This window comes from Loxodonta africana, chromosome 3 (genome assembly GCF_030014295.1).
Source record: "Loxodonta africana isolate mLoxAfr1 chromosome 3, mLoxAfr1.hap2, whole genome shotgun sequence".
NCBI lineage: Eukaryota > Metazoa > Chordata > Mammalia > Proboscidea > Elephantidae > Loxodonta > Loxodonta africana.
The window spans coordinates 57,131,848-57,156,868 of record NC_087344.1 but is presented as its reverse complement, the minus strand read 5'-3'; the positions used below and the strand labels follow the sequence as shown (position 1 = coordinate 57,156,868).

Below are 25,021 nucleotides of genomic sequence, written 5' to 3'. Positions count from 1 at the left end.
AGCTGTAAGGGATGCTGATGGCAGTCTTCTTTAAGAAAGAGGGAATGTGGGAGACAGTACTGTAGGTTCAGAATGGCTCCTGGTCCCGTCGGGTTTAGATGGCACTAGAATTTGCTGGGTGTCTTTTCTCCTTGGAGTCTTTCCATTCCTCCTCCTTTATCCTTCCAGCACCTCCTGCAGCCTGGGCCTCCTCCCCCACCTTCTTGGGCAGAGGTTAGAAGCTTCAGGAATAGCTAATGGTTATCACAGGCAGGACAGGGTAAGTTGCTGCCCCTCTGATTCTTCATGGAGCCAGAGTGGATCCAGAGAGGTGACCAAGAGGATGCAGGGCTGCTGCTATGAATTCAGACCGCTTCAGTCTGGGAAGACGGAGGCTGAGAGAGGGGCAGCTCAATCACTCAAATCAGAAGGGGATGAGGAGGGGAGGTTTAGACTTGCTCTTCAAAAGATCAGTCATGATGTGATAAAGTCTGACAGCTTAAGGCACGCACATCTGGGTTTGAACCCCTTCTAGGCCCCTCCCTAGCTGGGTGACCTCAGATAAGCTAAGCCCTGTCTCAGTTTCCCCATCTATACCCCTTCAAAGGGCTGCTGAGAGAACTGAACCGTAACATGAAGCCCTGGTGGCACAGTGGTTAAGAGCTTGCCTGCTAACCAAAAGATCAGCAGTTCGAATTCACTAGCCACTCCTTAGAAACCTTAGGAGGCAGTTCTGCTCTTTCCTATAGGGTCTCTATGAGTCGGAATTGACTCGTCCGCAACAAGTTTGTTTTTTTTTGTTTTTTTTTTTTTTGCTGCTGTCGTTGAAGTGTATGCAGGTAGGTTAACAGTTCTCCTTCCCATTCCCTTCACTTCTGCTCGGGAACACCCATTCTCACCTTCCCACCTGGCCAGATGTTTGACAGCAGCACTCCACACACACGCCCCAGTCCTCTCCTCTCAGAAACCTGGGCACATTCAATGCGGTATATGATGCCTGGTACCCCAGCTGCCAGCTGCCATTTTCAACCACACAGCAGCTTCAGTTTGCTGGGGAGACCCAGTACAGTGAGGGAAAGGCAGGTTAATCCCCTCCAATACACCCTCAAGGGTCAGAGCTCAGTACAGCTTACTCAGCAGAGGTATAAGTTCATTAGCGAGAAAGAGCTTCTCAATCTCTAACCCACGCCCCTGACTTTGAGACAAAACCCCTGCCTTCTGTTAATTCTGACATTTCAAAGTAAATCCTGTGACTAAAAACAATCAAAGCTACGGTGACTTCAAAGTAAGTATTTTCAAATTATACACACCTCTTGCCTACTGGCTATTCTGATACTTCCCCTCAAGTGGTGTCTAGTGGTTAAAAGCTCTGGAGTCAAATAACCCCACCTCCACCAGCTGTGTACCTTGGGCAAGTCATTTAACCAGTTATAAAATCAGAATAAAAACAGCACCTACCTCACACAGCTATTGTGAAGACAAAGCACTTAGCACATTGCCTATTACACAGTGGCGCTCAGTCCTTAGCTGTTACTACTGCTGTTGTTAACATCCGAGAATGTACCTGCCTCCACCTCCCAGCCCCCGTCCTGAGAATCACTGAGCCAGGAGATGTTTCAGGGCAGACTCTCCACACTTAAGTTGGGCAGGGGGTTAAAAAAAAAAAGGGCTGGTGCTTCTTTCAGGTACATGCCACCCAGTCCTGGTGCCACATTACTGTTCACATGTTCATATTCCTTCTGGACTGTGAGCCCCTTGAGGGTGGGATCTGAATCTTCTATTTTATGGGGCTAGAGGGCAGGAAGCATTGAATAAATGCCAAAAGATGTGAGGCACTAGAAGCAATCCAACCCAACCATCTACTGAGCACTAGCTAGGTACAAGGTGGACTGACTTCCAGATGAAAGGTGGCCCGGAAGTGGGCGCTAATCCTCTTAAAGCTCTAAAATGCCACAGCTCTATGGCTGTAACTCCGGGCTCCCCCTCCAAGATAAAGGAATCGGGGAAGGATTAAACCATTTCCACCCACTACTGGACCCTGGATATCAGGAACCAATTCCTCTTTCAGGGCCCCAGAGAAGAGTCTCAGCTTGGGTTCATGACCCCTGGTCCTTGTGCAAGGCCTCCCTGGAGGGCCAGCCCACATGGCTTTGTTATAAATGATGCCCTGGACAGCCATCTGACCCATTGTCTGCTGGTCTCCTCATCTCCAAGTTCCTGAAGCCTTAGCCAAAGACAACAGTGTGGACTCATTTCTTCGAAGCCCAGAGTGGAAGGCTCCCCAGCACCTGGGAGCAGCTGGAGGTTGGAACTCAAGGACTCATCGCTGCTGGTCTCTCCATTCTGTGCCAAGTGCATCTGTAAACAAGCCTTCTCAGTGGCTCTCTGCAGCTGCTTCCCAAAGGGTCAAAAGGGAGAAACAGTCTAGAATCAGGGCAGCCCATGTTTAAGAGAACTGAGCCGGTGTAAAAAGAGGCCCTTGGGTATGGCAATGCCACGGCCCTGTGCCCAGAGCCCTGGGCGGATGTGCCATTGCCTAGGATTGCTGCCTTGTGCCAGGATGCTGGGGCCCGAAAAGCCATGAGGCCTGTGTCACACTGCTGTAGGTCCCACTGTTTTACAAGCTGGCGGAGAGAATAAGCTCTCTGGGGTGGAGATGCTGGATGCTGGGCTGTTGTGCGTGATCCTGTTTGCTATAAAACAGCCAGACATTCCTAGGAGCTGGAATCGCGCCGAGGCCACGGAGCTAGCCTTCCCAGCCATATATCTCCAGGCGGGGGACAGGCCCGAGACATCTGAGATAATAAAGACACGATTGTCTCAGCCCTGGGGCTTGTCTCCTCTTTGTCCCAGGGCTCAGCAGCCAGCAAGAAGTTCAAAGACAACCTCCTCTTCTACTGGGAAAGTACAAATGCATCAGATCCTAGAGCCCCTGGGGTGAACTTCCCAAGAAGCAGGCCTGGGTCCAGGATGCCTGCTATCAGTTCACTAAAGCAGAAGGCAATCAGGGGTTCAACCCGTGGCAGCACACAGGAGATAACACCATTCTCTGTGCACACATCTCTAATTCTTATCAGCCCAACAATTGTTTAATTCTAGGGATGAAGAAACTGAAGCTCAGAGAGGTTAATGTACCTGTTCAAAGTCTCAGCTAACAGATGGGACAGGAGGCTAGAAACCTAGATGTTTTCACTCCAAAGCCTTTCTGCTGCTCTAACTCCAAAACTGCCTTTCTGTGTGTTTTCCTTCTTCCCCAACTTCTGGTTTCTCAGCCCCAAAAGGGTGGAACTGGTTTCCCTTTAATATCTGAAGGGGAAAATTCATGAAGAAAGTAAAACCTAGACTCCTTAATCTGGAAGCCATAGCAGCAGTTACCAGCCTGGTCTCTCATGAGTCATTTACCTCAACCTGACCAAGTGATGGCGAAGGCCTGTCCCAAGGGTATGTGGCTTCGTGGGGGCAGAAGAGGGACGTGAGAGGTGCTGAGGATGAGCCTTGCCCAATTTGTGAACTGGCAGGCGGCCAGTCCCAGCCTTCTCAACCACGGAACCCACTGGATGGATGAGCGAATTTCCCACACACAAGTTAAGTGCTCGAGGAGAAGGAGTACTGGACTCAGAACCAAGACTCCGGTTCAATCTGCAAAACCTTGTAGGAGCTCAACTCTAATCCAGTTTTCTCACAGGCTTTTAGGAGGATGAGCACGAAAGCATTAGTATCAGCAGCTTTATAAATAGATGGTATTATGGCCTGTGCATGCTTTTTTCCCTGTTGGTTTCTTTTACATTCCTGACTCCCCCTCTTCTCCTTGCCTTTCTTCTCTTCAAACATTTGAACTCACTGTGTGCTCAACACCATGCTGGATACCAGGAGAGGCTCCCACTCACATTAAGAAAAGATGAGAGACGTAAGATGATTAGACACTGTGAGACCAGAACCAACTGGCTACCAATGAACTGAAGGAATGACGTGCTGAAGTGCTCAGGCACAGGAACGCCCGGGGTCCATTCACTTCTATCTGCTTCAGCTTCAGGCCTGCCTGGCTGAGGGACCTCAGGAACAGAGGCTTAGGTACCCTCTAATTCAGACATTCATCTGCCCAAAGGCAAGGATACAGACCACATGATCTTTCAAGGCTCCTCCCAGCCCCAAAATCTCACCTATCGGCCCTAGCACACCTGCTTTTTCCATCCTTTACTCATGGGCCTTTGCAAAATGGAGAGCCTCAGCTCTGTGAGAGACAAAACTGCCCTACTTGGGAGCAAAAAGTGGCTGGGAGAGACCAAGCTGTGGGAAATCTTTCTGAATGGCCATGGGGAAAGCTAAACATTCTCCTTACATACCCATCCTGGCCCGCTAGGCTCAGCATTGCAAGAGAATATGGAAGTCATCTGGCCTAACAATCCCAATTAAAAGCAAAATCAAACCAGCTGCCATGGAGTAGATTATAAATTCATGGCAGCTCCACGCGTGTCAGAGTAGGACCGTGCTCCATAGGGCTTTTGATGGCTGATTTTTCAGAAGTAGATCACCAGACCTTTCTTCCAAGGTGCCTCTCGGTAGACCCCAATCACGAACCTTTCAGTTCACAGCTGAGTACTTAACCATCTGTACCACCCAGGGACAGCGATCCCCAAGGGCACCCTTAAAGGGGGCTCTCTGCTTGCACACATTCCAACCAATGCAAACTTTCTCTACAGCCCTGAAATAAGCCAATTCCCCTCAAATCTGATCCCACACATGGGCACTCACTACTCCTTGACAGCCCAACTTTGATGCTGCTGCTTGCAGGGGCAGCATGTGTCATGTGTATACATAGCAAAGGAGCTGTCTTGGTCTGTAAGCTCCCCCAGAGTCTGCACCAAGGCTTAGTTTATGATGTAATTAAAAGAAAAACACACGGGGGCAGGGGGAGAAGGATGAAGACTGATGCCTTCCTGAAGGCTAGCTGAGAGGTATACAGTTCCATGAGAATCAAGCAGACTGGGGTCTAGGGAACCGGCACCAATTATTTGAGAAATGTGAAGCAAGATCACTGGCTTGGGAAGGTAGTAATGGTTTTCAGAATTGAACTGCAGGCTGCAGGTACAGGTGAGGAGACACTGTGGGCAGTAAGCTCTTTCCCTAGCAATTTAGAAGTCTTCGCTCTCTTCCCAGGGACAATGAGAAAGGCAGAAACTCAAGAACTTTTCTAAGTGCCTGGTGCACAACCGCCAGGCTTTTCTTGCTGCTTCTCTGCCATCTAGTGGCTGCTCTGGGTCACTACAGGCCCATCTCCTAGCCATTTTTCTCAGCCCCTTCAGTATTTTCCTAAATACTACTACCACTTAGAGACATTCCCACGTTATGCTGGGTGCTCTACCTAAATTACTGCTAATCTTCATAACACTGCAAGGTGAGAATTAATCCTATTTTCCAAACAGGAAAACCTAGGCTTACAGAAGTCACTTGTCCAGGGTAAAACGGAGAAAAGGTCAGTAGAAAATGTGATACCAAAGTCTACCCTTATGCCACTGTATCATCTCTGAAGGAAGAGAAGTTTCCAAAACTAAAAATAATTTAAATGGTTAGTTACTATCCTGGTCAAGTATATTGCACCAGAGCTTCCTCCAGCCCCAGGATACCTTGGAAATAGCACTGTGAACTGGGCAAATCACCCTGCTCAATTTCACCATCTGAAGTGAGAAGCCACAAAAAAAGTGTACACGATGTTCACAGCAGCATTATTCATAACAGCCAAAAGGTGTAAACAACTCAAATGTCTAGCAACTGTACCTAAATAAACAAAATGTGGCATATCCATACGATGGAATATTATTCACACATAAAAAAGAACAAGGTACTGATACATGCTGCAGCAAACACTATGCTATGTGGAACAAGCCAGGAAAGACCACATACTATACGATTCCACTTATATAAAATACCCAGAATAGGCAAATCTATAAACATAGAGGAGCCCTGATGGTACAGTGATTAAAGCGCTCAGCTGCTAATCAAAAGGTCAGTGGTTCGAGCCCACCAGCCACTCTGTGGGAGAAAGATGTGGCCGCCTGCTTCCGGGAAGATTTACAGCCTTGGAAACCCTATGGAGCAATTCTACTCTGTCCTACAGGATCCCTATGAGTTGGAAACAACTCGAGGGCAGTGGGTTTGGTTTTTGGTTTATAGACACGGAAAGCTGATTATTGGCTGCTTAGGGCTAGGTAAATAGGAGGTTAGAAATCGTACTAGGTTTCTTTTTGAGGTGATGAAAATGTTCTAAAATTGACTGCGGTGATGGCTGCACAACTCTGAATATAATAAAAACCACTGAACCGTACACTTTAAATAGATGAATTGTGTGGTATGTGAATTATATCAACAAGGCTGTCACCAAAAACAAAAAAAGAGGACTGATCTAAATAAGCTCTAAAGGCTATTCCAGCTGTCTTTTTAGTTGACTGAGTCATCTATCATTGTCATTACCAGCATCAACAACTTGGCCTAAACTTGGCCTAAACTAACTCAAACTGGTATTAAGACCAGTCCCATCAATGCCACCTGAATAACTTTCCTACATGCCCTCCTTCCAAGCGCAGAGCAGCTTCTCTGCCTACAAGAGGTGGATGCCCCCTCTCTCTACGTTAAACAACCTATACTTTAGACTTCTGCATACCCACTGGCTCCAAGAAAGAAAAACAGAACAAATGCATCCCACCTCCTGCTCTGGTCCTTCCTCTTTTTACAGACATCCTCCATGAGCCTGAATCCAGCCTGAGCTCAACCCTTCCGAGTATATCCATTCGTCCTCTGGGAGGCAGCATGCACTGTGGGAGATACACTGGCTTTGGGAGTAGATGGATTTGAATCTTGGTTTCACTATTTAGAAGCCTCACCTCAGGCAAGTTACTTAGCTACTGTAAATGTAAATTTCCTGTATAACAAGCTAGGCTTACTATACAAGACATCAGGAACACAACCTTTCTTTTGAGCCCTAGCTCAAGAATTCCATTCTCTGAAAAGTACTATCTGACAGTTCCATCTCACTGTACTTTCCCTATCAGTCTTCCAAGCAGGTATAGAGCCTCATGATCCAGGACCTCTGGAAAAAAACTCTTCCATGTCTGCAGATTCCTTATTTTTCTGTAACTTATTAAATACTAAGTTTTGCTACTCTCCACCAGCACTGGCCAAGAATTATTCACCCAATCTTGAAGAAAGTGAGTACCCTCTGTTGTGTAACAGGGACACAGTTCTGGACTATGCATCCTAAGATAAAGATGGGCTCTGCCCAAGAACTGTGTGTATGGGACACCTTGCGCAAGCACGTTCCCCCCTCCAAGTGTAAAATGAAGTTCTGAAGATAATCTTAGATCTCTTCTAGGTGTACAAGACCCTCCTATAAAACCTGTGGCCTCTTTTATTAAAAAAAAAAAAAAAAAAACGCACTTAAAATGAGGCAGAAAAGACTCTTCAAACCACAAAGCAGAAATATGTTGTAAGGGTCAGATCTGCCAACTTTGCTAAATATTCAGCTCTATTTTTTTTTTTTTTATCACTGGTGTCAGGCCCTCCCTCCAACTGTGGGCTCTTTCCTCTTTCTCCAGGATCAGGAAAGGATTTGTCACCCCAGTTTTTAAAACCCCCCCCAAAACCAAAACCCAGACCTGTTGTTGTCGAGTCAATTCCGACTCATAGCAACCCTACAGGACAGAGTGGAACTGCCCCATAGGGTTCCAAGGGGCACCTAGTGGATTCAAACTGCCAGTCTTTTCATTAGCAGCCGTAGCTCTAAACCACTTCGCTACCAGTGTTTCCAAAAACCCCTAGGAGGGTCCTAAATAGTCCTAATAGTAAAATACATCCTCAAAACAACTAAAAACCAGAGGGGAAATAAACATAACAATCTAAAAGTCTTCTTCAAGCTCTTTAAAATGCTTGCAATTCTATGTCATACATAACCTAGATTTTGAGAAGCAATTTTTTCCCTTTTGAGAATTTCAAGGACTTCCTTCTTTTTAAAGATTCCTAAGTCTAAGGAATTAGACCTGACGAGACTACGGAGTCCCCTACTTTATGTTGGTACTTAGCACAATCTCTGACATGTCACACATTTTACGTATCTGTCTGCCTGAGTGTTCACTGTGGGAGGGAAGAAGGAACAACACATTATCCCTAAATCTTCATGACAATTCTGCAAAATGTTGGAAGGTATTACTGGCACAATTTTACAGATATGTAAAAACAAACCGAACCAAACCCATTGTCATCAAGTCAATTCTGACTCATAGCAACCCTAAAGAACAGAGTAGAACTGCCCCGCAGGGTTTCCAAGGCTGTCATCTTTACAGAAGCACACTGCCACATCTTTCTCCTTCAGCGTGGTTGGTGGATTTAAACCACCAACTTTTCATACAGCAGGCAAGCGCTTAACCACTGTACCACCAAAGCTCCCCAAACACAGCCAGTTACTGACAAAGTCAGATTCAACATTAGGTCAAAATCGATTCGATGGCAATGGCTTTGGTTTTTTTTTAGTCCGAAGTTGCATGTGCTTTTCCTACTATTCAATATTATTTCTCTTTAAAATTAAAAAGTTCTATATAGAACTAGCACTAGAAGGATTTCTAAAACACAAGTAACTATAGTAAACGTGCTTTTTTATATAAGCTGTAATGGAGAATGCCAGAATACTTCTAAGAAAAGCGGTCCCTGTAAAGGGATTTAGTCTCACCACTGAGTTAGTTATATTTATGCTTGGATCCTACTGGCACTCCCAGAAGGGTGATCCATCAGATAAGGAGATACGGTGTCTGCCACTGTTAAGAAACCGTATTTATCTTACAAGCAAAAACCAAGTCAGTCTTTATGGAACACTACAAATATACAAAACACAAGAGATTGAACCAAATATCAGGGCCTCTCAAATATACCAATGAAAATCTAAACTCATCAAAGAAAATAGGTAATAATCACAAAAATCTTCCTAAATACTCAACAGTCTACAGGTAGTCCCCAACTTATGACAGGGTCCTGTTCCAACGACTCCATCACGAGTCAGTTCTAAGTATCTTTTTTTCTTTTTTAAAGTTTTCATTATTGCCCTTTATTACCAATATCTTCATAAATTTGATCTTTATTTTAGGGGGCTGGCATGACAACATCAGCCAATTATGCACTGCAACATTAGATGCAGTACTTATGACTGATGATAAGATGTACCCAAGAAAAGAAAGGAGGAAAAAAAACAGTCATAAGTGGGGTTCGTTACTCAAATACATCGCAAGTTGGGGGCTACCTGTACTTGTGTATCTAGTCCCTGAGTGGTACAAATGGTTAATGCACTTGGCAGCTCAAGTCCACCCAGGGGCACCTTAGAAGAAAGGCCTGGTGACCGTCTTCTGAAAAACCAGCCACTGAGAATCCTACAGCTCTACTCTGACACACATGGGGTCACCAGGAGTCAGAATCAACTCAACAGTACCTGGTTGTTTTTATATTTAAGTATACAGGTTTTATAGGGTTTTTATTAACTACCTGTCAATAGCTAGCTAACAAAAACTCTTATAGCTATAGGAGAGGCTGCAGAAATAATCCTACGTCAGGATCGTACGATGGTCAAATCTCTTGGCAGAGCCTCAGAAGCCCCATAAGGGTGCAGAAAGTTTGTATTTATGTTTGGGGCAAAGCAGTGGGAGGGAGTGAAACCCCTGGGCTTGCTTCAACTATAGCAGCTGTTTCATATAATACCTTTTCTGTTTATATAATGGGGCTCTACTTAAGATTTTTCTTTGGAAAAAAGGAGGTGTACAGCTAAAGACATACACACACACACACACACCAAAAAAACCATTTTGTGAACACATGGGCAAACAAAGGCACAGAGAGTTACAGGAACTTGATCAAGGAAATTCTGGTGTCCCAACTAGAACCTAGGTTTCCAACTTCCAATCCAGAGCATTTCCCAGTAGTGATATTACTACTGCAGGAGAAACGAAGAGGTAAGACCAATCACCACAATGCAAGCTAACAGGAAAAACAGGACTTGGTTAGCCATACTAGCTTTACCAGGGTACAAAGTCCCTTGGGGGCTAACAAAAGACTGGTCTTAGACCAAACTGGCATCCATGACAGGGAAGTTTTGTAGTAACAGATGAGGTAACCACATACCCCACATCCTCTAAACAAGTCATTGTTGCCTGAGGTAAGTGAAGAATTCACAGGTGCCTGTTCCTGACTGCCTAACATCTCTAACTCTACAAGAAGAAAAAGCTGCAGTTCTTTAGGAAACAAGAGCTTCAAATCAAACCTAAATTCTCTCCATTAAACCAGTGCAAATCTTATAAAGCCTTCCAAAGAAGGGCCAAGAAACTGACACTGAGGGTTCATGGTAGATCGGAGCTCCAGGCAAATTTCCAGCCCTATCACAGAGTTCTTAGAAATAAGACATAAGGGAGTATGATAGACTCTCAAGCTCCCTTAAAGCCCTTTCCTATTCCTGCAATGGGGCTGAGGGCCCCTCACTCATATAGCAATCTAAGGACCCAGAAGCCAACAGGTTTTCTGGTTGTAGTTTGACATAATGATGACAATGGTGATGATAGCCACTATCCATTTCCTGCTGAGGACCTACTACTTGCCAAGTACTGAGCCAAGTTCTTTACACATGGCATTTCATTTAACCATCACAACTCTCAGGGCAAAGAAACAAGGTATTTCCATTTTATACAGGAGAATGCAAGGCCCAGAAGGTTTAAGTTACTTGCCTAAGGTCGGAGATCAAGTTAGTGGCAGAGCCACAACTCAGACCCAAAGCCTTTGCATGCACTTTCTACACCACCACAATGCCAAGTTCATTACTTCAGTTTTCCCATCTGACAAATGAAACCACCTATCCTGCCTCCTGGAAACCCGGGTGGCGTAGTGGTTAAGTTCTATGGCTGCTAACCAAAGGGTCAACAGTTCGAATCCGCCAGGCGCTCCTTGGAAACTCTATGGGGCAGTTCAACTCTGTCCTATAGGGTTGGTATGAGTCAGAATCGACTCGACGGCACTGGATTTGGTTTGGTTTGGTATCCTGTCTCCGATATAGGGTTGTACTAAAGGTCAAGTGAAATCATTAATGCAAACATGATTTGAAGTTTATGAGTTTACTACCTAACTCAAAACAGTAGGAAGACCCTTGATATTTGGCGAGAAGATGTAGCTCCAGAGCCCCAATGACCTCCCTGTGTTTCGATCAAGCTTATGAAGTTTTCTTACCTTTCTCCTGACCGCCCCTATTGGATACATGGGAAACAATGGTGCTGTGCTAGCTGCCATTCGGTGGGGTGGTAAAGAGAAAGGGAGTTCAGTTCCAGAGCCAGCATCCCCCCATCATCCTCTTGACCTTGGGTATTCACTAAGGTCTGGCTTTCTCACGAAATGACCCCTGTTCTGTCTAATTCACAGGGCTGCTCTAATGAAAAATTACAGCTAAGAGCACAGACTCTAGGGGCAAGAGATCCAAATTCAGATCCCAGTTCCGTCATCTGCTAGTTCTAAAGCCTAGGACAAGTTATTTAACTTATTCATGCCTGCCTGAGTCTTCACATCTAAAAATGGAAATTTGCAGTGAGAACTAAATGGTTTATTCACACTTAAGGGTTTAGAAGACTGTCGGTACAAAATAAACACTCAAATGTTAAAAAAAAAAAAAGACCAAATAACACAATGGGCAAAGGTACCTCAAGAGGCACAGTACATCCTCTCAAAGGAAAAGGGTGTCATTCTCTCATGTTACAAATGACACTAAATTACCTTCCCAAAAAGCTCCTCCCCGATTAACCTACCTTTACAGATGAAGCTTTATACTGCTATGCTTGCCCTGGGCATTACATGTCACTGAAGCTACAGTGCTCAGCTTTGTAATTAGTCACGCCCATTTTAACTCTACAAGAAGCTGCATAATGGTTAAGCACACAGGTTCCAGAGTCAGACCTGAGTTCAAATGCCAACTAAAGAAAGCTATTGAGCAATTATGCAGTCTCAGAGACTCCAAGTCCTTGTTAATAAAATGAAGATACTTGTATCTTCACAGAGCTGTTTGAGGATTAAATGTGATAATACTGTGTACTTAGCACAGTCCAAAGCACACAGTAAGTGTTCAATAAATGTAGCTATAATTTCAGCAAAGAGTATGTTCCGTTCCTTTTATGATCCTCAGCACCTAGAGCAGAGCTGTCCCTGAATGTGATCAGTGATCCCTCTTTAGCTCACTCACTTGTTAATCGGGGTCTTGAAAGCTAGCTTTCTTCCTACTAGACCTATCCTACACTGTGGCTAAGCAGGGCTCCTGGCTACTCCCCAAACATGTCAGGACTCTGCCATGTTTGTTCACATTCCTTCTACCCAGAATGTCCATACTTGTCCACTGGAACACCTACGTATCTCTGCATGTCCAAATCAGACCCATCCTTCAAGGTACAACTAAATGTCGCCTTTTTCAAGAAGCCTTTCATGATTTCCTTCCCCTCATTCCACTTCAATATAGAGAAACAACTAAATGTGATTTCTCTTCATCCTGATGTATTCAGCTACCCCTACCCCTTAATTTCATTCTTTCTAGAACTACAGTCAACCATTTTGCTAACACAGGGCCTTGCGGCAGGCATCTCAGTGCTAAAAAAAAAAAAAAAACATCTATTAAGTTGACCTTACACAAGACAAAGCATTTGGGAGATTTAGAGTTCCTAATATTGTGATGTCTTCTGAACATATCTTATCCCTTGTTGTTCATTAAACTGGCTTGGACCAAAAGGATCCTGATGACAGCCTCAATCTAAGGAAAACAGTCCTGATAGTTCTGGGACACAGAGGAAACTGCCCAGTGGACCTGATCTTCAGGGGTTTCTTGTTTCCCTGACTCCCAGGATCCTAAAAAGACAAAATCAATTTAGGAGGTAGAGCATCTAGAGTTCCTAAGAAACAATGTACTATGTACATGAAGTCCTTCTGTGAAATTAAAGAGTTTGGGTGAAACCTCTTCTCTGGGTCTTAGGTTCTTCTTAAAGGAATTCCTAAACCACCTTGAACTCTAAATCCTAGTGTCATAAATACTGAATCTGTACTCCTGTAATTACTGAAACACAAAATCTCTCACATAGGTCCAGTAACATGTCACAATGGTATCAGTAAATACTACTTCGTATATAACCTAAATTCTTCCCATTGCAATGTAAATCTGGTAACTGCTAATATTTGCATGGCATTTATGTGTTTACAAAAAACTTACACCTATATGATCTCATTCAATCCTCACACACACCCCTGAAATCTATCATTATTCCTAATTTACAGATGAAGCAAATGGAGCACAGGGACATTCATAGGCTTATCCAAGATCACACATCTAGTAAGGGCAGAGTCAAGGCTTTCGGCAGTTAATACCCTACAGGAGATACTACCTTGGATTTAAAATTTTGATGGACTATTAAGTCTCCGGGTGACTAACCACCTCTCCTAAATAATTACCCACCAAAGTATTGGCTCAGCCTCTATTCCCTTCTCTCTCACCACCTTCTCCCCACCCTTTTGCCATCCATCAAGACCCCATAAGGAAGTGGTATCCAGTTATTTGGTAAAGCGCACCCCGGATGCAACCTCCAATTTTAACTTAAATTCACCACTAGGTGGAGCTAATCTTGACCATCCAAGAAGCTCATGGGCTAGTTTTTTGGGAGAGGGAGCAAAGACTGGCAGGAGTTAGAAGCAGCTCAATGGTTTAAAAGAAGCAAGAAATAGATAGTGTGGTACTGGCACAAACTTCTCCACCTTCATAAGGCCACACCCCAACAGCCAGGGAGTTAAGAGAACTTTTTACAGTTCAAATTTTGTGGCTCAAAAAGCACTAAAAATTTGTAAATCCACCCAAGTGCCCTTCTCCAATTCCTGCCTCTGTGAAAACTGGTCAAGTGACTTTGCATCAATTTACAGCTAAACCACAAAGATACAGCAAGTAATTTAGGGTTTCGAACCAGTTCTTCCCAGTTCAGTCACAGCTGAGAAAGCAAAACCAGAACAGACCCGAATTTTTTAAATCTGAGTGAACCAGAACGATTGTGGGTCAAAGCTCTGCTAGAAACCTAATCTCCATCTTCGAAAACAAGAGCAGCATACGTGTTATAGAGCAACCAAATCTCCTGTCCGCTGGACTTTGAGCAGTCGGAAACAGCAGTGCACCACTCAAAAGACAGTGGTTCACGGCTACCACCACTGACTGACTGCTCTGACAGGGATCACAACAGATGGTCCCAAACAGAGCTGGAGAAAAATGTAGAAAAAATTCTAACTCACAAAAAAAGACCAGACTTACTGGCCTGACAGAGACACCCCCCAAGAGTAGGGCCCTCAGAAGTCACTCCTGAGGTTCACCCTTCAGCCAAAGATTAGACAGGCCCATAAAACAAAACAAGACTAAAGGGGCACACCAACCCAGAGGCAAGGACTAGAAGGCAGGAGGGAACAGGAAAGCTGGTAATAGGGAACCCAAGACCAAGAAAGGAGAGTGCTGACATGTCGTGAGGCTGGTAACCAAAAAAACAATATGTGTACTAATTGTTTAATGAGAAGCTAGTTCGTTCTGTAAACCTTCATCTAAAGTACAATTTAAAAAAAAAGAAGGCAGCCCACCACACAGCTTTGAATATGTGTCACTCTCCACAGCTCTGCCAATAATCCCATTTCCCGCATCAGGAGAAAGGGCTCACTAGGCCTCTTCTGAGTCTCCCATTCCAGGGCTTCGACCCATAATTTTTCCTGTTCCTTATCATTCTGAAGCACCCAAACTGTAAAAATTCAGGTCTATTTGGCTTCACTTCCTAAGCCATGAATGAACCAGTTCGAGCCAGTTCAAAGTCCTGAACTAATTCATCAGTACCAGGCCAATACACAAAGGAATCGCAGCTGTTTAATCACTCCGGCTTAAAAAAGCAATCCAATTAGAACTATATATCCACTTACAGGAGATGGAGAAGTAAAACCACACACCGGCCTAAAGGTCTGGCAAATCAGAAAAATGGGAGTAGGAGGGGGTCCACAACAGAACAAAGTAGACCATGTGTCTAAGTTAGCAAGAGACGTGATCAAGTTCAATTTTTAGCCTGTTGGAATAGCTTCAATTTCGTATTAACTTCTAGCACTACCTTACATTATTTGGAATTTGATCTTGTATACTCTCTGCAGGTGTTTCAGAATACTGCAGAGGAGTAAAAAGGATATCCATCTCCAGTGAAACTTGCCTGGAACAATTTCTTGAAGTTATCCGGGAAATGCAGCCTTCTTCTACGTTCTGACTTTGACTTAGAAAACCTTCAACTGATCTCTGCAACTCAAATACCTGTCCTCTCTCAAACTGCTGCCTAAGTAATTTCTTAAGAATCTGCCCAAACGACCTCAGTGCCAGTTCACCAATAAGATTACCTGACTATGAACTTTGGAAAACTTTTTTATCAAGGCTGAATGGTGATCTGGGACCACAAGTTAGAAAACCTTATTCCTCAAAGAACAGATAAAGCTGTAAAGACCTATAATCCAGGAATTACTCTAAAATTCATGTCAGACTTAAATGAAACCTTACAAAATCATCTAGTGCTATGGTTCTCAAACCTGGTAGCACTTTAAAATATTCTGCTGAACTTTAAAGATGTCCCCCCAAAACATTTACAGAATAATTTTAAGTGATGCCCTGATCCCACCTCTACAGATTGATTAAAATGGCCCCAAGTATTTCTTCAATTTTAAAAAATACGCTCCCTCGGTGACACATAGCCAGAGATAAGATCGACTGAGGTGTATACTGGTCCCCAAATATGGCTAATCAAAGTTATATCTGAGGAGCTTTTAAAAACTAGATTTCTAGGTCTCACTCCATACTATATCTTGAGAATTTCAGGGGAATTTTTTTAAATGCCTAGGTAACTGATGAACCAGGTACCTGACTCGCATTTGTGACCTCGAAAATAGCTAAATTCACAATTATTTTACATTCAGTCCAGGACAGTGGAAGTAACTGCCAAACGGCATGCTAAGTTAGGAGCAGCACTGCAAGTAAAATTCTCAGCAGTGGGTTCTAAACTTCATCACAGTAAATGGATGCTTGCTTAAAATAAAGGCTCCTCGACTCCCTGAGGTTCCGTGAGTTCGGTGGGGCCCAGGAATCTCAGTGACTGTGGCAGGTGGTCTACAGTTCACGCTGAGAAAAACACTGCTCTGTGGGATGCCTCAGTGCCATCAGAGCTCACCGTGACCCTGGATTCTACTTTCATAGGGCGAAGAAAATGACACACTTACCTTAGACTTGGAAATGTCACTCCTACCACAGAGAAGAATACAACAATGAACCCCAAGTCTGCTTACTTTTGGGAAAAAGCACATGCTTTTTGGTAAATCACCTATACCCCTACAGCATTTCATTAAATTCAGGGTTCTTCTCCCATCTTGAGCCCGCTAATCCGCAAAGTGCTTTTAAATCTCCTACTTACTCACTCTACAGTTTAAACATATTTTACAGTTTTCTAACAGAAGACTTTAATGACTCACTGGCTGTGCCTCAAATAGACAAGTCTCTGATTTCACAAAAGTTTAAGAGTTCTGTCACAAACTAGCTCTAATGCCCAAATTACCTAAGGGCAGCAAGATGAGAAAGATAGATCCTGGGAGAAACTAACTAGTGCAGGAAGACAGCCCTTAGCTTTGAGAGGGCGCAACCTGGGCCTAATCCTAGTGAGAACGGCATTTGTAAACACAATAAAAAGAGAAGCCAGGAACATGGATTTTAAGGCCAGTTCTGCAACTATGTAACTGTGCAATGGTAGGTAAATCATATGAACTTCCTCACCTTTAGCTTGCCAGCAAAATGAATGGACTACAAAACCGCTTCTTCACCCAGTTCTCCTTCTTAGCCCATTCTAAACCCCACAAGAACAGGGAACAACAGTCACTCCAACATGCTATATCAGAGCACTACATCTAAGGCAACACTCACAATCAAAGTGATTTGTATAATTACTAAGACAATTCTAGCAAAGGGTAACCAGAATTCTTGTACTCTTTTTAAAAAAAAAAAAAGTGTATTGTAACACATGAGTAAAGCGTCTTTGAAATAGCCTTTTCTAATTTGCACCAAGGCTCAACATCAGCTACCACTGGCCCAGGTACCCAGCAGGGGTTCCAGCTAACCCATAGCACAGCAGTACACACACACACACAACACAGTGGACTGAATACCATATGGGATGGTTACATGGAAGCCCTTACCTTAGCCTGCTTACATCTCCAATTGCCTGAGATTGTCATTCTCTGATCTTTCCAGTGCCCAGGTCAAAACAGATGCCCGATAAACAGTGACAAATGAATGTGTGTCACAGGCTTGTGCACACATTTACTCTCTTGAGAGCAATTCATAGAAGAATGAGACGACATGGTTATTCAAGAATACGCAGCTATCAAAACTGTAAGGGAAAGAAAATCCCAACTAAAAGTCAGGAGATTACATCTATTTTATTCTCTGCCCTATCTTCAGTACCTTATTAAGTGTTAAAATAATTAGCTAGAATGAAATCTGTTAAATAAATGTACCCATGAACAAATGAATGAATGGCCCTGAATGAATGGTACTACCTTTGGGCCTGGCCATATGGCATGCTCTGATCGATGGAATATAAAAGGCGTGTTTAAACTGCCTGACCTGGCACCCCTGCACTTCACCAGGCTCACCATGAGAAGTTCACTCTCGGGTAACCACTGGCCTCTAGAGCCGGGCTCCTGAATTGAGAAACAAGGAGTCAACCTGAGCTCAACCTGAAGCCTAGAGACAAGCCCAAAAGACCCATGAGTCAGGAAAATAAATGTTTACTATAGAAAGCTACTGAGGGCCAGTGGTTTAAAATGCAACATTATTGCAGCAATAGCTAATACAAGGTTTATTTAAAAAAAAAAAAATAAGGTCGGAAGCACTTGAGAAAAAAACCTAAAAGCAGCACATAAACTTAAGGTATTAAAGAAGCCCTGGAAAGAAAATAACACAGTGAGGTTTTCTGTTTTTCTATGTAGTTAAATCACCATTCTTTGAAGCTGGCTGAACACATGGTAAGGCTCACACAGAGAAAAAAACACAACAAAAAACCCAAACCTATTGCCATCAAATTGATTCCAACTCCTAACAACCTTACAGGACAGAGCAGAACTACCCCATAGGCTTTTAAGGCTGTAATCTTAACAGAAGCTGCCTGCCACATCTTTTCTCTCGAGGAAACAGCTGGTTAGTTCGTACCACTGACCTTTCAGTTAGCAGCCAAGAGCTTAACCACTGTGCCACCAGGGCTCCTCATAACCCGTTCCCATCCAGTCGATTCCAACTCATAGCGACCCTATAGGACACAGTAGAACTGCCCCACTGAGTTTCCAAGCAGCACACAAACAGGAAGAGCTAAAATAGGTGTGAGATTTAAAGCCACCTCCCTCGTGCTCACTCCAGCAGCACATATAACAAAGCCACTTCCCTTGTTCAGAGATACCATAACTATGAAGCCCTGAAAGATAACGGAGTTGCTACTTCCTGGTGAAATGCTGTACCTTCCTCACACTGTTATATAACAATTCTCCAACATTTGTTAGCAGTACCCAGCAGGGACTAAGTTCCAATCCTTGAGCAGGGAGGGCCCTGTATATCAAGTTTCTTAGTACTCAACACCCAAACAGCTATTAATAACCTCAAAATGGAAGGAGAAAAAAAATAGTCCAAACTTAATAATGAAGAAAATACATTATTTTATCCATTCTAAGAATGTAACAATTACTAAGACACTATTAAATTTAATGACAGCTTTTCAGGACCAAAGGCAAGTATTCTACTCTGTCCTGTAGGGTTGCTATGAGTCGGAATCAAACAGATGGCAATGGGTTTCGTTTTGGTTTAGAATGACTGGGCAACTACAGGCAAAAGTAGTACTTGTAATATCACCAAGTAATCAGCACTACCAATTTTGGGCTTTCCAGAATTCCCATGACGGATTCTGTACAGCAGATTATTTCCTCACAAAATGGCTGAGAGTCCTCTGCCTATATCCTCAGTGCTCCCCAACTTTTCCTTACCACCTTATCTTTCCTCCTCTTACACTCATCAAACTTTACATTTTACACACTTACAGTTTTCCTAACGCCCTTATCTTTCCTCAGCTTATACTCATCAAACTTGACATTCTACACATTTTTTAATGCGTCCTCCCATACTCTCTAAACATTCGATTTTATTCCCCTTTCAGTTCTTGGTGCTTACTTGCCACTGTCCATAGAACTCCATCTCTTCAGAGGGAGGACACTGTCTAGTACCTACAATCCTTCTCTCCCCAAATACAGGCAACAGCTGCATTAACCAGAAGTATGATAAAAGTAGAATTCACACCAATACACAGCTAGCAGTATGCTGGTTGGGAGCAAATCTTGACCTCTTCTGAAAACTATGGCTAGAATCACACACCATGTTTCAAAGACATGAGTATACACCTAAACATGTATAAAGTAAAAAGTGTATTCCCAGAGCAATGATCCTATCCCACAGAACGTGTAGGAAAGGAATAATAATAATAAAAAAAAGTGTCCCTATTGGGGGCTTGAAAAAGTTAATTAGCAGGTAACTATTGGTGACTGGCAATTTTGCTTCAAATGCTGAAAAGAATGAGGTTCTTTCTTTGTGCTTCCAGTTACCAGATACAGGTGAACTATGAAAACACAGAATTCTGAATATATAGAAAATTAGATGAATTAGATAAAAGCCAAGTTCAGACTTGGATCATATTCTGACAATTAGAATCCCATAAGGAAGAAGGAAAACGGGGGACATGTTGTATATTGCTATATGCATTAAATCTCACAATGAACGTCTGCTTTTGCGAACAACTTCAAGAATCAGAGAAGCACTTGAGAAGTCAGTCTCCACAAAATGTAAACAACTTGTCTATGATCTACCCACTTTAGACTAAAGATGACTTAGCTTCAACTAAATGGTACTCTTCAGTAAGAAGGAAGAGAACTGAATCTTTTGATATACCACATATAAATACTCATGGAAAAATACTTTTTACAAGTTATTTCTTGCCTCCTAAATCAAAAAAACTTGCCATCTTCTCAGATATTCAAGACTTCTCCTCACCTTTTAGAACGTACACTGGCTCTTTACCTTCCCTGACCAATACTGTCTCAGGCACCCAGTACGCATCATGAAGTAATGAGACTAATAAAGTCATTTAAATGTCCTATCCAAAAGGGATTATGGAAAAGTCAGCATTAGATACATCAGGGGCAAACTGTACACAACTGGGCATGTGTAACAACTGGATTGTCAGTACATACTCTTCAACTAAGAAATTCTATGATGCAAAACACAGCCATTAAAGGCCAATACTGACTAGAAGCAAGCTCTGTAGGCTTTAATATTAAATACAAAAAGTTATTCTGTCAAACCTGCCCTGAATTACACCGATTGGCAAGTTTCTAAAATCTCTTATTGCATATCTTTCTACTTAAGCCCATGTGCAGAAAAATGTCCATAACATAAGGATAAAAATATACTGTTTTGAAATTCTGAAAACAACTTCAAGATGGCACCAAAATTTCGTATGCACAGGCAGATACTCTTAAATTGGATAGTAAGAGGATTTGCGCTGCTCATCACTTACCCAAAGTCCTGCCAGTTTAGTTATTCAGCCCCACCCAAAAGAACCAGGATGGCTATCAGGAATTACAAACATGACTTTGAAGTGAGAACAGCTAAACCCAGGCAGTATGAAAAACCTGTTGCTGTCAAGTCGACTCCAACTCATAATGACCCTTTAAAACAGAGGAGAACCGCCTCATAGAGGTTCCAAGGCTGTAAATCTTTATGGAAACAGAATGCCACGTTTTTCTCCCATGGAGCAGCTGGAGGTTTCAAACCGCTGACCTCTCAGTTACCATCCAAGAGCTTAACCACTGTGCTACTAGGGCTCCTCTTCATGCAGTATTAACAGGTTTAATACTGCTTCCAATGTAGCAAACACTGGTTCTTGGAGAGTGAAAAAATCTTAGATATTATAATCATTTGTGCCCCTTCCCAGTCCCCAAGTTTAACCCCACTCCACAAAACGTTATTCCTTAAATTTAACTTCGTGGTGGGAGAAAGGAGTGGCGATCAGGGTGAGGGGAGAGAAAATGAAAAAAAGGTTGCAAAACACTGAACTATGCTAAAACTTCCCATCTGTTTTATCTGCTGATGTAGTCAATCTCATGCATCTACTTTAGGAAACTGCTTCTAAGAAATGCAAACTTTGAGTAGTACATAAAATAGGTTAAATTTGATTACTAGGCACTTCCTGCAATTTTTGAAATTTTTTATTAAGAGAACAAGATTTTTTAAGAGCATTTAGGAACTCTGCACAAGGATTAGCTTGAGGAGAAATTATTTCAGAAGGGGAAAAGAGAAAACAGTAAACTTTCTCCTAGAAGAAAGTGACATAGAAAATGAGGATATAAGCATTCAATTGGTCACTCATGCGTGGAAAAACGACCAGTGTGTATTCAAATATATCTTAAGGTCCTATATGTCACTGTGTTAGTAACTAGGGATATATAGTCTCTGCTGCCCAGGGCCTCACAGCATGAGCCAGGTATCTCTCCCCAGTGTGGTCAACAAGGAATAATAAGACACACGGTTAAAACAGGCAATGCTTAGACTTGCCTCTTCCTAACGCCGTTCCAACCCACTTTGATTCTAGCAGACAGTATGAAACCAAGACAAACATGGCTCCACGTAGAGGAAAATGTGGCTGCACTGTATCATCCTGCCTGCAATCACAGTCCTGAGTTTCTCAGAGTCCCAGATCAGTGTGTTGCTCTTAAGGTAAGTGAATCATTCCTGCCACTTTAAGAAAATGTGTCTGGTGTTCAGATCCACAGCAGAAGCTGGAACCTGACAGATATAGTTTGAGGTAACAACCTAAGAGTAGTGGTTCTCAAAATTGGCTGCACTTTTGAAATACCTGAAAAGCTTTTAAGATTTCCATTACACAGGCTGCACTCCAGTATGCAGCCAACTCTGAGAACCACTGATACAGAAAGCTTGGGGTAAAGTTTTTGCAGAAAACATGCCAACTTATCTATGGATTAGAGGTATATTACTATTTCTTGCAACAACATGGGCAGTAAGCTTCCTGAACATTTCTTCATTAAGAACTATTATGAACTCATGTGGTATTAAGGAAAGGAGTTTCTGGGCTGCCTGCCAAACTTGGGGGAGAAAGCACAAACCTGAATGTACTGTCCGGAAAACAAACTGAATGCCAGAAAAGAAACAAAATAAATAAAAATATTAGAGCTTGAAAATTTTATGCCCAAATCTGTTAGAAATTGATGTTAAGAGTTAAGTTCCCACTCCTATATACCTGAAAGGAGGCGGAGGGAAAATAACAACCCTCAGGCTGGCTTGTAAAGGATTTTTTTGTTTGTTTAATACATCTGAAAAGAATGCATATACAAAGAATTGAGACATGAGAAAGCACTGTCCAACACTGATGAATCTACAAGAATTAGGATTTTGGGAAGATGAAAAAGATTACCTAAACATTTAAAAAAAAAATTGGAAACTGCAACCAAAATAAGCCAATAAAATCCGTATTAACACTTATGAAGAGTCTTCATAAGACCCTTTCTGTGATTTTTATTAAACTAGAGAGCCTCAACTGGCTGCTCTAGGGTTCCTCATACGTAAAACAGAAATAAGGGGATTCCCCTGACTGGTCCCCATGTTGTTAAATGTTCTCCCCACCCCCACCCCCACCCCTAGCTTCTTACTGAAGCAGGCCTCCATCCTCATCACTTGAAAGAGGATGTGAATCATTCCATAGACATCTGTCTGCTAGCACCACCCCTCATGTTTCCTCTATACACCAGGTCTTCGGCTGTGTTCTAGGAACACCACATCATACACTATTAAGCTGCATATCTAAGCTAAGCATATTAGACAATGACTGACAGGGAAAAAAAATTCTTTTTAATGATAAACTCAATTCATTTGGTGTATTTCAAAAGGTGCAATACTTTTCTTCATTTATCAGTAAAAGAAGTTAGAAATTAACTTCCAAAAAAATCAGCAAATGGCAAACAAATTTCCTTGAAAGTCACAGTCACAAATATAGTGCATCCTAGAAAAGAGGAGGGGCAAGACAGGTTCCACCCACTTTCATGAGCTTCATCAAATACTGGACCTACTCAAGGGTGGAGAGAAAGGCAACTTTCAAAAAGGAGTATGCTATTAAATGAGGCATTTACCATACTCCTTCCTAAGAGCACCAGGTGGGGAACATGCTTTCTAAACTACATCTAGGAAGTGGAATGTGGAATCAATCCGTCCTCCTCCCCTCAAGGGCTATTCACTGGTTAACGAATTAAAAAACAAGACTAAATAAAACGAATTCCCCACATACCCCCCCCAAAAAAGGAAAACAAAAAAATACTAAGATGTCCCAGATTACTCTCCAGAGTGGAACCAGGGAGCAGCTTCAACAATTTGAATTAGTTTCTGTTAACAGAGTCATGAACAAGCATGCCTTGCTTTTAAACCAAAAAAAAAAAAAATTTTTTTTTAAAAAAATTTTTTTTTTTTTTTTTTTTGGAAACAACAAAACAAAAACTAGTACTGATCACTTTTCTGACAATACACAATTACTCAAAATTAACTAGTACTGGGAGGGGAAGGGGGCCATACCTATGGGCCTTGTCTCACACGAGTGCATGTGGGTAGGTGCAGGGCATTTGTCATTATTGCAAAAACGAATTTTAATTTTTAATCTTTAGTTTGATTTAAACATTGCTTTTAGTATGATGCCGACACCAGCTGTGCAGAAAGGGCTCTGGAGAGATGTTCATAGCAGCACACACCTGCGGCTCTTCTTCGGTTCTGGAGGCTCCAGGGCAGCCAATATTGCTTCGTCAAATACATTCTTTAGGCCTTTCTGAAAAGGGGTAGAAAGAAAAAATGGGCAGTCTGATTTTCAGTGAAGTCGAAGATCAAATAAAAAACATTCAAATCCTCAAGAGACGGCAAAGAATGAAACATTAAAAACAACCCTGAATCTCAACACTGTAATCTCACTTCACCAAGTTTTGTCCAGGCAGGGCACTGGAAGGATCCAGCAATTCAGGAGCAGAGGAGCGGATATTCATGAGCGAGACAGTGGTCCTTTGAGAAAGCTTTCTGCAGACCAATGTATGTCACAAGAAGCAAACAAGCACATGTGTCATTTGCTCATTCAATATAAATTTTGTAATGTGCTGCTGAAACATTTTACATAAAAAGAAGTGAAGCAGCTCTGCATTCAAATGAACCAGCTGGATGTGGAACAGGACTGAGAGGACCAGCACGAGAGTAGCAACTTTATTATATGGAAGGCGCAGGCAAAGATGGAAAGAGCAATTATGGCGGCTGTGTCAAAGATATTCACTTTGAACTCCCTTTATCCCACCAATCAGACAGAGCCACGGAGATTTAAGGAAGCAAAAATGTGGGAACCTGGTACAAATGTAAAACTAGAGCCAGTCAGTGCAACAGGAAGAAGGCTTCATCAGGCATTTATACAAACAACTGTATTTTTTTTAATTTCAAAATTTTAAGGTAACCACAATTGTATGTTTCCCTCACAACAATAAAATCAGAAGCAGGAAAATATAAAGGTGGCAGCTTTACATCTCAACATTAACAAACCTTCAGTCAACTGTTAAAACGGATGCTATTCTTAAAAGATAATGTAACAAACGATCCCATAAAGCAGTAGCATATACATCAGTATCTTCCCACCCCAGACTGACACTCCGCCACAGCACAGACAGCCAAAGCAACAGCAACACAAAGTTTCACTGCATGAAGGAAAACCGAAAAAGAATCTTCCCTTCCCCATTACAGCTCTACTAGCAGGTCACCTTTTTTCCATGAAGATTTGTCATGCAATTACAATTAACAATCGATCATAAGAGTAAAATGATGTTTGTGTCA

At 42.6% G+C, this 25,021-nt stretch overlaps 1 protein-coding gene across 1 annotated transcript in view; it reads right to left on the bottom strand.

Moving 5' to 3' along the window:
• Nucleotides 1–758: 758 nt before the first annotated feature.
• The window catches only part of CDC42 (cell division cycle 42), an 80,471-nt gene continuing 56,208 nt past the window's right edge, over nt 759–25,021 (bottom strand). The window contains exon 6 of the mRNA XM_064281438.1: nt 759–23,984. Coding sequence (XP_064137508.1) covers nt 23,895–23,984 — 90 coding nt within the window. The 3' untranslated portion in view covers nt 759–23,894. The remainder of the gene's footprint in view (nt 23,985–25,021) is intronic.